Raw genomic sequence first — 12,123 nt, forward strand, 5'->3', positions numbered from 1 at the left:
GGTGGTCTGGCTCTGCTCTATAGGGGGAGGAGAGTCCCTACACTTCCCACAGTGCTTGTGCACCTGCTTTGATCCCTTCAATTGGAGAGGGGGTACCTCTTGGAGTACCACCCGGGTTATACTAGTTAGCACACTCCAGCAGACTCAGTCGCGTCTGCTTCAACATATTTTAATTGGTGCATGTTGGAGCAGGCATTGGGCACATGTATAGGTGCCCTTGGATTTTACATAAGTTAACTCAAATGTACCTATTAGATTCAAAAGAAGTTAGGAACTGGTTTTCACAATGAAAGTCTCATTCCAAGCCCAAACCATACTCTAGCAGTTGCAGGCAAAAGTCCAGGGTAAAGAGAGATTTTGGGGCCAAATCTGCTTTATTACTGGTATCAATTTGCAATAGCTCCATGGCTTTGACTTGATAGCAGTTTAACTGAGAGAAAGGTGTCTTTTTGCCTTTTATATGATACTGAATTAGAGATGTGGAAACCATCTCTTCTCTGGACAGTCTGCATATTGAAAAGATTACATGAATGTAATGAATTAAAACCTATTCTTTAAGATGTCAGCAAAACTTTTCTGAGGTTGAGGCCAGGGAGAGCACCCAATATTAATAGGGCTCATGATAATCAAGGCATATAGCGGCTCACAAATCTTAGCTGCACAGAGAATAGGAAAAGATTTCTGACCTATGCCACACTAGATTCACCTCTTAACAGCAGAAAGCAAATCCTCCTTTTGTCCCAAGCTCCAAAGATTTCCCTCAGTCAATACTTGCCTAGAGCGTCTTTCTTGCAGACCACTGAAGCCAGCAAAGGACTGACTTCTAATGATCCCATTGGGGCCTCCAGGGGAGAATGATTGCGATCCTACTGACATGATTTCCGGGAGCCTGGAAGATATTCCTGTAAGATAATAGCAAAAGAAAGTCAGTGACAATGGTGAGTTACAGGCAGCAACTGAAAGGCATTCATCAGAAGTAATAAAAAGCAAAAGGAATCCCACAAGGTGATGTGAGTCATGGGATGATTAGATGTTTACAAGCCTAGCTCTCTATTTCAAGTCTGTTTAGATCAACTGCTCAGTTTTCTGAACAAGAACAAGAATGCCTGCAAAGCCATCCCTCTCCTGTTCTCATGGAAAATAGAAAAGATTGCTTAGCAGTTGATTTCTTCATACTACTAAACAATACCCTCAGGCCAGAAATCTTACCATTTGTACTTCTGGACATTTTTGCCTTGAATTCCAGGATTACATTATTAAAAAGCTCCAAAGCAACTCATTCAAAAATTAAATTGTAAGGGAGGGAAATGAGCTAATGAGAGAAGCATAGCCTAAATGTCATAGCACTAGATTAGAAAAGCCACAGTCTTCTGCTCCTAACTCTGATATAGATTTCTCCAGTGACTTTAAAGATATCTCCCTCCACCAGCTTTGCTCGTTTCTCCATCTGTAAAATGTGACTATAAGCTTACTGTCTCCCGGGGATGCCATAAGGCTTGATTAATGTATATACAAAGAGCTAAGTAATAAGTAGTGCTAACAGGAAAATGATGAAGGTTCGTTCAAATTCAAGGTCATAAACATGTTCTCTCATCTTTTTCACCTTCTAGGTATCTGCTACTTACTGCTGGGGAATGAGTTGGGGGAGACAGAAAAGAGGTTGTAGATGCATGTGCAGCAGTTTTTTGATGTGAATGGAAAGGGATGCTCTGTGCATTTATAAGGAAGGGCAAGTGAAGTCCAAGCAGCATACGATCCACATTTCATATATTTAAGGGGACTCCTCAGCAGTGATGAAAGAGACTTTCTGTGGCAGTTCTTCAAACCATCCCAGCTGTTTTCAGTGGAAGAAAGCTGAATATACCACTCAGAAGCCTAAGTTAAATGAGCTACAGATGGTTCAGTTCATTTTCCTAGTGAATAGTTACCCCCATAAAAAAAATATCATCGTAACTGGCAAACTCAGCAGACCTGCAAGCACTGAATGGACAAGGAGAACGATTAAACCAGTTTCTGACCCTTAGAGATGCCCAACAACATTAAAGCACAAGAGCAAGGTTCACCCGACATCGTTATCAGGCAGGTGATCTAGGGCCATTAATATGCGCTAAATGCATTTATTAAAAATAAACAATTCAGCTATGGAGTAGTTGTATCCTTAATGTACTTCAAGTGCACTGGGTGAAGTAAGCTAATTATATTTTTTAATTGTTACCTGCAGCTCTGTTCTAATTTGCAGTGTAGCTGTAAAATAGCTAAAAAGTCTTTAAAGAGGTTGTTAAATGTTGTAGCTTCTGGTGATGCTTCAGTTTCAGTGACAATTCTATTCAGTGAGAAGAGATGCTTTTAAAAATGTTTTTACAGTTCTGTCAAATATATTTCTATCCCCAAAATTGTTACCGCTATTGGTAGCCTGCAAACTTGTGTGCGATCCAACCACAGTAGCACTAACCTGTGTGCCTCAAGACTAAGTTCCCACACTTACAGACAACCCACAAGAGAAGCGAGCCTGGCTTTCTGTCATGTTGCCCTTGTGATTACCTCAGGGAGTGTCTTGGTTTAATTTCTGTCATAACTTCTAGGTAATTATGATCTGTTATAAAAAGGTTTAAGCAGCTCTGAATGAATCTTGTATGCCTTTTGTCTGAAAGGGAGAGCCAGAAGCCTTCTGCCTTACAATGGAAAAAATACCTTTTGTAATGCACAATATGTCCCCTTGATAGGCAAATATATATGAGGCATTATGCTCATTACAGTTCATCAGCCAAATTTCCAAATGTGTGCAAGGAATATGCAAGAACAAAAATTAATAGTGTTTAAGTGCAACATCCTAGGAATGCTAAACTTGCAATACTTTGTGCCAGCCCTTCTCTCAAACTGTAGTGCTTCTATGGATGCCTTCCGCTCAGCTGTTACATAGCTATAAAATCTTCATAAAATCTTTTATCAGCAACATTTCCTAAGGCCTGTGGCATGCTGCTATTAAGCTCAGATGTAAGTAATGGTAAGAATCAATTTTTGAAAAATATTATGCTGGCTTCAGTGTATTCCATGCATAGCTGTTGAGACTAGCATTACATCACAGCATCTGGGGCCAAAATCTTTTTAGGTTAGGACCCAATTCTTCAAGGCACTGAGAACCTCCTCTGCATTACTGTTTGTCAGCTTTGACTTGATGAGACACAGTATCTGGCAGCAGCTCCTCAGCACCATACAGGATAGAGCATTTATGTGTACCACTGCTTACAGTCTGGGTCAAACAGTTCAAATTCAACTGAAAAACAAATACTTAAAATAGGAACCATCAGATTCCAGAAAGTTTTCTCTATTTTCTCAAATGACTTTAAAATGTGTGTGTCATACTCCAATTTGCATTGTTTCAAAAACAGGCCCAGAATGCCAAGAAGAAAATCACGAATAATTGTTCAATGTTTGCCTAGTTGACATGATGATTAATGCATTCCCGGACAGTTTGTAGAGACGTTGTGAAGGTAAAACTAAACAACACTGACAGTCATATAAGGTTCATCTATAGTAGCATCAAATGTTCTGCAGGCAAATACATGGAATGCAAACAAACTTTAATCATGATGGCTTTGGCTGCATACGGTCAGTTGCTTCAAATTCCAAACTCCTTTCAATGGACCAAAACACTCCAAAATAATACTAAACCATATCTTCTCACATATTCCAGGGTGTGTATATAACACACACCTTATTTTTGAAAGGGAAAATGAAGAAAAGAAGATCTTTCCTTGCAGTAAGTAATTGAGTACCAGCAGCTAGGGAGCTGCTCCCCATTGATCCCAGCAGATTTTACTTTGGGTTTCACCCAGTAAGCAGCAGAAACTGCTCTTACTGTGTTTCTTGCATCTAATGCACACTCCAATTTCCAGCAGCTATTTTTGAGGAAAAAGGTTGTATGCAAGAAAATATAACATTCTAACACGTCCTTGTTAAACACATGAAGCAGTAAGATGCTTATAAAATCACACCTTATATTACATATGTATTTGTCTTAATCAAAACACTTTGCGTTTGCGTGTAAACTTGTATGCATTTAAAACATTCACTCACATGTAAATGTTTTCTGCTTTTATCAGTAAATGGGAAATTTAAAGAAAAATTGCTTTCAGAGAGTGTTTTTTTAAAAATGTTTTTGTTATAAATATTTTGATAAACTCTACTCCTAATGTTTTATGCTGCTTTATTAGCTACTCATAAAATCAACCTGAAGTGCAGAGCAAATGAAATGGATGGGTTTTTTTTATATTAAGACCTCTTTTGGTCTACTTCTGTTGTGTATTCTTTCCATTTGCATGAAATGGAAAGAATACCACTTACTGGGCTGGCAGTTAGAGAAAATGTTTTATTTCTGGATAGATAAAATTAGAAATGGAAGCAACTAAGAGCCAATGAACACAGAACACCACAATTCCATTAATTTAGTCAATTTTCAGGACGAATTTGCATTTTAAGATGAAACCTCTGTATCATCAGTCTGTACTAATATACACTGAGATAATATTTGACACCTCCTTTTTTATCATTTATGATGCTCCCATTTTTTTAAGGGTAGGAGGGGGGAATTCTTTTCTTCCTAGCGTCTGAGCTTCAAATGCAAGCCTTTGACTGACACTGTTAAATAGATAGGTTTTGTTCCTCTGATTAACTCCTTAGGTTGCAAAATCGAATTAGATTTCAGTGTTATACTTGCAGGGTTGTGTTTTTTTAATCTGATCAATGCTTCACATCTAAATGACGCCCAAAGCTCAAATACTGCCAAGACTGCCTATATACTCATACATAGTCCCTTAGCAGCCAATAGCAGCCGCTTAGCTTAGGTGTATTTAGTCAGTTGTTGTAGATAGGTTGCATATCGGTTGATTGCTTTGGATTTTTAGGATTAACAAGTATATATTGGATAATAAGCATTCATTACATAATTGTTTAAAAAACTCTCCCAAACTAATCTTTTCTAGACTGACTTATATACAGTAAATATGTTAAATCAGTCATTGATATTTGCTTAGCAGATAATAACTTTCTTTACTCAGGCTATCTCTAGACTTAATAAGACAGCCACTTGCTGACTACGTGGCAATCATGTAATAGCAAATTTTAAGGCATGTAAACAAAGAAGCATAAACCTGCAGCTTCTGATGGTCTTTGGATCTCCAGTGAGGGGAAGTTTTGTGTCTGCCTGGTATTTAAATTCCTGTAAGTTCAACGTTTAGGTTAGGTGATGGAAGGCCAGGAGCTTTCTGTTCCCATTTTAAGCCTATGAGAGTTTTGTCTCTTCAAAGGAACTAAAAGCATGTCCCAAAAAGTACAGTTCTGAATGGACAATGAAACCTCTAGAAACAGGGGGACTAATCAGGTAGAGAAAACATACAAGGACAATTAACCAGTAAATTCTCTCTTCATATTTGGTCAATTTAAACCACATTTGTGGTTATGGATAGCACTGGAACCTGCACACCCTCCTTAAAACAATTGCTATAAAGCCCAGCCCTCAGGTCTTTACTTGGACAAATCTATGGACTTATGTTGAATCCTGTAGGGACAAACATTTATCAGAAGCAGAAATGTAATTAGGCAGTTCTACACCCTAGGTGGCAGCAGCACATGGGACAGCAGCTGAGCCAGCTGCCAGCAGCAGATATTTTTGTGCCCCCCGGCCCAAATCACTGCCAGGGTTGGTGCTGTGGCTGTCCCTCTCCTTAATTATGCTGCTGATTGGAAGAAACCCTAAGGGGATTCAGTTTATTTTCTAACGTGATGTTTGAGTTCCTAATTCCACATTTTAATAGTTACCTGATATGATACTAATATAGTTTAGATACGAGATGCATTTCCTTGCCTTTATATACAGCATATTTTGACAGTAGAATTAATTCTAAATGCTATTGAAGTTTATGGATTCTGTAATGGCTATAGATCACTTCATGTCCTTAAATTACTGGCATTTGAGCTTAAAACAATGATCTTCTTAATGTTAATATTAACATTCACCCTGGATGGGCATAATTAACATAATTAGTATTGCCTACACTGATTGTGCAGCAGTGATATGATTTGTAGATCAGCACAGTGTGAACGCAGAGGGAAATTGGAGTAGTATTCCTTTTTTCCCTTTCAGTGACAGCTTAGGCTAGGAAACTGCAGATAATTGACAATGTCTCTTTCCCTAGGGGAAATCAAATCTCCATCTCTCCTTTCATTCTGGGAACAGAGATGAAGCAATGGGGTCTAAGCTAATTAGAAGAGAAGGGCTTGGAGGGTATATTATCTCTCCTTTTCAACTCCTTTTGCAATCATTATGAATAGGGTTTCGTCTTCTAAAAAGCCAAAATATTAGATAACTAGCCTTTACTTAGGCCTAGATAAATAGTGGGAAATAGCTATAAACGTGTTCACTCCATCTGACCCATGATACAATCCGACTATATTTGTACCCTTTTCTTTTTGCTTTCCGCATGACCTATTTCAATGACTGTTGTTGTTTAGTGCAGCCACATTTTAAGGGAGGAGCCCCACCCCTGGCTGTATGTTGGCACCCTTTAAGCAGCACCAGGGGTATGTTATGCACCCTGCTTGCCTGTCAATTACTATTGTACTGCTAGATTGTGAACAGACAGGGGGTGTGTACAGTATAGCTGTTTGCCTCGCCAGTTCTATGTTCACATGGCTTAATTTAAGCTGCATGAACGTAGAAGGGGAGCAACATGTGTAGCCATTAGTTGGGTGCTAGGAGCTGTGCAAGGAACCCGGAATAAGTAACTCAGGGTGGGAGGTGAGGTGAGGTGAGGTTGGTGGGATTGAGGGGACCCTAGCTGGTCTGGTGTGGGTTGGCAAGATTGGGTGACGGCTCATGGGTCTTTGATGGGGGGACGAGAGGTTGGTGAATCCACAAGGGGGAATTGTCCATCTGGGGAAGGGAAGACTGGGGAACTAAAAATAGCCCAATCAGGGTCAGGAGAGGGGGGTTGGAAGAGCACAGCCCCAGGGCTGGGATGGGTGGCTGTGTTTCCCCAGCTCCAGGGCTGTTCTCCAGACACATGTAAGCATTCAGTAGATTGGGTCACCTTCTCAGGTGAACCAGCTTAGATTGGGTCAGCCATTTTTTTTCCATATTTAACACTTCTGAGAACCTGCACAGATGAGCACTTAAATCAACCTGACCGTAGGTTGATCTAAATGTAACAGCTGTACGTTACATGTACCTATGACGCAGGCAAAATCAATACCTAGGGATAATCCCTGGAGCCCAGCTCTTTTTAAAAGTAGAAATAGAACATAAGACTGATATCTTTCTTCAAACATAATAGTATATTTTATTATTTTCACCAAACGTAGAAGCAAAAAAGATCTTAAAGACCATATTTCTTTAAAACAATCTTGAAGCTTCTGAGATTTTGTTAGAGGCAAGGAATTTTGGGTGATGTCTTTTATTAGACCAACTGTGTAGCTGGGATAAAATTAGACAAGCTTTTGAATGCAAGGCATTCAGATTTTGTTTACATTGTGACTTGCTTACTAATTATTTTATGATTTGCTTGTGTTATATCCAGCAGCCCCTGTTAGCATTAGGGTGCAGTTGTCCTAGGAACTGTATAATCTGTATATAGGAAGAGAAAGTCTCTGTACCAAGAAATACTTTGACTGTAGAAAGGTGTCTTTTGCCCTACATCCAATTAAAGTTTTATGATGATGCATAGCATGGCATAGAAGACACTATCTCCAGGTTGTGACAGACTAGGGGAGTTCACTAGAATGATTAACCGTGTTTAAAATAATCCCAGAACACAAATAAATTGGTTCTATTTGCATGCTAAAAACTGCTCTTAGTGGCCAACTTGATAAAAAGATTTCAGAGGAATGTATTGGTGTCTCCCTCTTGAATATAATGAATCAAAAGGCTCTGCTTCATTTATGCTGATGCTTATGGTCTGGCTAATTTGCAAGATTCAAAATGTAAAATTCCATGCCATAGAACTCTTCTTAGAAAGCTGCATCTGGTAAAAACAAATAAATTGATTATCACCTAGGAGCCACATGCTCCTCTCCACTATCCAAATCCAATTCTTTTTCTATTGCACCAATATATCAAATAACATTATTTAGACCTACATCTAAATTGTATGCACTCAGCTAACTGTGGTATTTGTGGTCTAAGACCTTAACTGCTCTAGTACAGCAACTTTCCATCTTCTCCCCTCTAACTTCCTTGAAGCACACTAGAAACTTACTGCCAGCTTGGTCAGTATCCCCAAGATGGTATATGTGAACTGCCAGGTATTTATGGTGACTTAGAAAAATTTCGAGCTGGCGCAGCCTGAAAGTCCGTATGAGGTCGTTTTTGAACGCGGCATCTGACCCTTCGATCCAGGAGGGCGGACACTTTTGGTGGTTCGTCCCGGGGACGGGGACAGATGCCACATCCACAATATTTCTAGGAAACGTTCATGGAGATTTATAAGGGCGAGTGTTTTTGGACCCCTGAGGCAGGCGGCAGGCTCGGGCCGAGGCAGCAGGGGCCTGGGAAGCCCTCCACAAGTGGATGTCAACCCGGCGCTCCGAAGGGGACCACGCCAGCGGGCCAGGCTGGGCGGGAGTTCCAGGAGCCCGGGCACAATTCCAGCTTCATCCCGCTGACCTGCCCCGGAGCCAGGCAGGCCGGGGGTGGCTCGGCAGGCCCCAGCAGGCGTGCGGGGCCCTGGGGTCGGTGCCCAGCGACCCCGGTGACAGGCGGTTGGCCCAGGCTGAGGCGGCAGGGGCCCGGGCTCCTGGAACTCCCGCCCAGCCTGGCCCACCGGCATGGTCCCCCTCCAGAGCCAGGCAGGCCGGGGGTGGCTCAGTGGGCCCCGGCACGGGTGCGGGGCCCCAGGGTTGGTGCCCAGCAACCCCAGCGAGGTTCATCAGTCTCCTGGAAGGCATGGATGCCTGCTTTCTGGGTGACTGTTTCAGAAAGTTATTCTATAATATGACTAATGCAAGAATTACCTAAATAGTGTACAGAAAACAAGGATGTCCAAAATGTTAAGTATTTGAAACAGTAGAGACCTTCTTGTGTCAGGGCAAAAATCAGCCATGTGTTATGAGGCTTAAGAGAGGATTCTTTCCCCAGAGGCTAAGGATTGCCATAACAGCCTCTTGAATTTCCTCCTAAACGTCTTGTACTGGAACAGATGGACCACTTGTATGGCGATTTTAATAACTGAGATGTGGCTCCCTTCTTCTGGATAACATGTATAGAATCATAGAAAATTAGGGTTGGAAGGGACCTCAGGAGATCATCTAGTCCAACCCTCTGCCCAAAGCAGGACCATCCCCAACTAGATCATCCCAGCCAAGGCTTTGTCGAGCTGGGCCTTAAAAACCTCCAAGGATGGAGATTCCATCATCTGTCTATGTAACCTGTTCCCATGCCTCACCACCTTCCTAGTGAGAAAGTTTGTCCTAATATCCAACATTTGCTGGAGTTACATGGGCAAGTGAGCACCATCTGATGAACTATTCTTGGGTGCCAGGACCAGATCATTTGCATCTGGTCCATCAGAATCTAAACCAAGGAGACCTCCCTAAATATCAGTATAGGAATTCATTAATGAGCATGCATCTCAAAACTACATGGAGTGGTGCCTGGCTGACAGGAGCTGTGAGATTACTATATGTATTTATTAGTTCATAGGCTGATAGTCCTGTGAGGCTACTTGGTTTCAGCAGTGTTAATGGATAACCAATATTTTGTAGAAATTAAACTAAAAGTGAGAGAGCTTATTCCTCCAGACTCTGCTGGAGCTGTATCCAGACTGGTGGTGTAGGAGGCTGATTATATCAGCTTCATTACTCCTCCCAGTAAGAGTAAGTTGCTAGCAACATTCTCCATCTCCCACAGCAACAAGGGTCTTAGGTTAAACCACAGGCTTCGGCTCTGCCTTTCGTATTGACACTCTGAATGTCTTTAGTTACCACCCATAAAGCTCTGGGCCTTATTTCTAATTCTAGTGAAAATACTTACAATTCAGTGGGTGTGTCTACATGTGAATTTACACCAGCTTAAATTTACTGTTCAGTAATTTACTGTGCAGTTAGTGGGAATATGCTGGTGTCTACACATGCAGGCATTAAAGCACATTAACACTGTGTGTGGACTGACTTGAGACTAAAGTTAATTCCAACTCAGTCCACACACACAATGTTACTGTGCAGTAAGGTGTCTACATGTGCATTACTGTGCAGTTACTAATCAGGTGTAAATCTGATACTTGCATGATACATGTATCAAATTTACGCACCATTTGGCGCAAGTCACCATATTTACTGAGCAGTATGGGCAGGGCATGCACGTATAAACACATGAAAATACTGTACAGAAATTTTGGTTACTACACAGTAAATGTGCATGTGTCGACACGTCCAGTGTGAATTACTTAAAGGCTTGCATTCTATTTTTGTTTTCTATATTCTGTGTCAAAGTGTTACAATGGGGTTGTCTTTGTGTTTATATTTCAAAACAATTCATTACAGTGGACTTGATTTTTCAGAGTCCCTTTGGGAAAATACCAGACATCCCTTGATAAATCACTCTATGGCCCCATCCACACAAGCATAGATGTTTGGTTCCCTGGGGACAACTTGCAGTGGGACACCTTGTGCTGCTGCTAGTTGTCTCTGGGAAATGCCTGTGCCATGTGCTCTCTGGCACATGGCAGGTTATCCTGGGTGGGGTAGGGGTGGCTAGGGCCAGCATTGGGCTGGCCCCAGCAGCCTTATCTGGGGTCCTGGGAGCCTCCTGGGGTTGAAGCAGCAGCGATCCTGCCGTTCCAAGCCTAGCTGGCAGCTGGAGTGTGGCTCTGGCCAGCCAAGAAGCAGCTCTGGTTTTGAGCAGCACATGCTGTCCCCGCGTGCACTGCATAGCGTTTTTTGCACAGCATTTTTTATTATATTATATATATTATATTATGTTATTATATATATTATCCAGGGGTCAACTCCCCCCCACTCCACGCTGCTCCTTTACAGCACAGATAACAGCTGAATGTGTGGTATGTGGCACCACAGATGTGTCTGCAGCACCACATCCTGCAGTGTACAACCGCCCTCGTCTGGACACCACCTATATGTTTATAACTCTACTCAAGTTCACAGCAAAAGCTGTATTGTATACCTGAGGTAACAAGAAATGATGAAACATTGTCACGTTTCCCGTAGTGGGATGTGGTGGTACTGAGTAGCTTAAAAACAAAATCTAGATTTTTGTTTTGAGTAATATTTTTTTCCACAAAACTCAGTATTAGCAGCAAAAAACCACCATTTTATTCTTTAATGTCTTCAAAACAAAAATTAATTGTCCAGCCTCTGGGTCAGAGTTATCATTGTGCTCTGGCTGTTTGATCTGTTCCCATTACCCAAACTGAGTGAAATGCATGAAGCAGAAAGTAAAATTATTTCCACTTTAATAATCCAATCGAGTGGCAACACAGTAAGATAATCAGATCTATTTTTAGACTCCAATTCTTACATGCGCTTTATACTAGTATAACTCTATTGACTTTACTAGAATTACTCCTAATTTGTATCATTATAACAGTAAGCTAGCTCACTGTTATGACTTTTTAACCTAACAGTATATCTTCATATAAAGCACCTGCATAGATAGCTACACCTGCTGTCTTACTAACGCACAATTGCAACTAATAAAGCAAGCAGTATTTGTCCCTGTTTTGTGTAAGACCATCATTAACTTATTTCCTGGGGTTCCCTTGTCTTAATTGTTCCTTTTATCAGTGTTCAACACATACCATATTTCCTTGTCACAGAAGCATAAACTACTCTTCCATCTGCTTTCTTTGCTTTCGAAGAAATTGCTATGGTATTCTCTTGTGTGTTCCTTAACTTCGCATTAACATCCTCAAAACATACAGAGGGAGAAATGCAAATGAGTTATTTTGCCATAAAAATACCAGTTTCTACAGATACTCAGTGGCTCCCAGAGACAACAGATGGGTTTTTAGTAACTGACCTCATTTTTTAGATTCAACATTTGTTTTAAACCGACAGCTGAACCTAGTATGCATATAAAATCCAGTCAATAGTATCTCTACTTCTGTTCTTTTA

General features: G+C 41.1%; 1 protein-coding gene across 2 annotated transcripts in view; it reads right to left on the minus strand.

Moving 5' to 3' along the window:
* The window catches only part of FAM65B (family with sequence similarity 65 member B), a 106,588-nt gene that overhangs the window by 49,188 nt on the left and 45,277 nt on the right, over positions 1-12,123 (minus strand). For both annotated transcript variants that reach the window (XM_019523816.1, XM_019523823.1), the window contains exon 2: positions 776-902. In XM_019523816.1, the coding sequence (XP_019379361.1) occupies positions 776-902 (127 nt within the window). The remainder of the gene's footprint in view (positions 1-775; positions 903-12,123) is intronic.

Source organism: Gavialis gangeticus, unplaced genomic scaffold, assembly GCF_001723915.1.
Source record: "Gavialis gangeticus isolate Ggan-Ray unplaced genomic scaffold, GavGan_comp1, whole genome shotgun sequence".
In the NCBI taxonomy this organism is placed as follows: domain Eukaryota; kingdom Metazoa; phylum Chordata; order Crocodylia; family Gavialidae; genus Gavialis; species Gavialis gangeticus.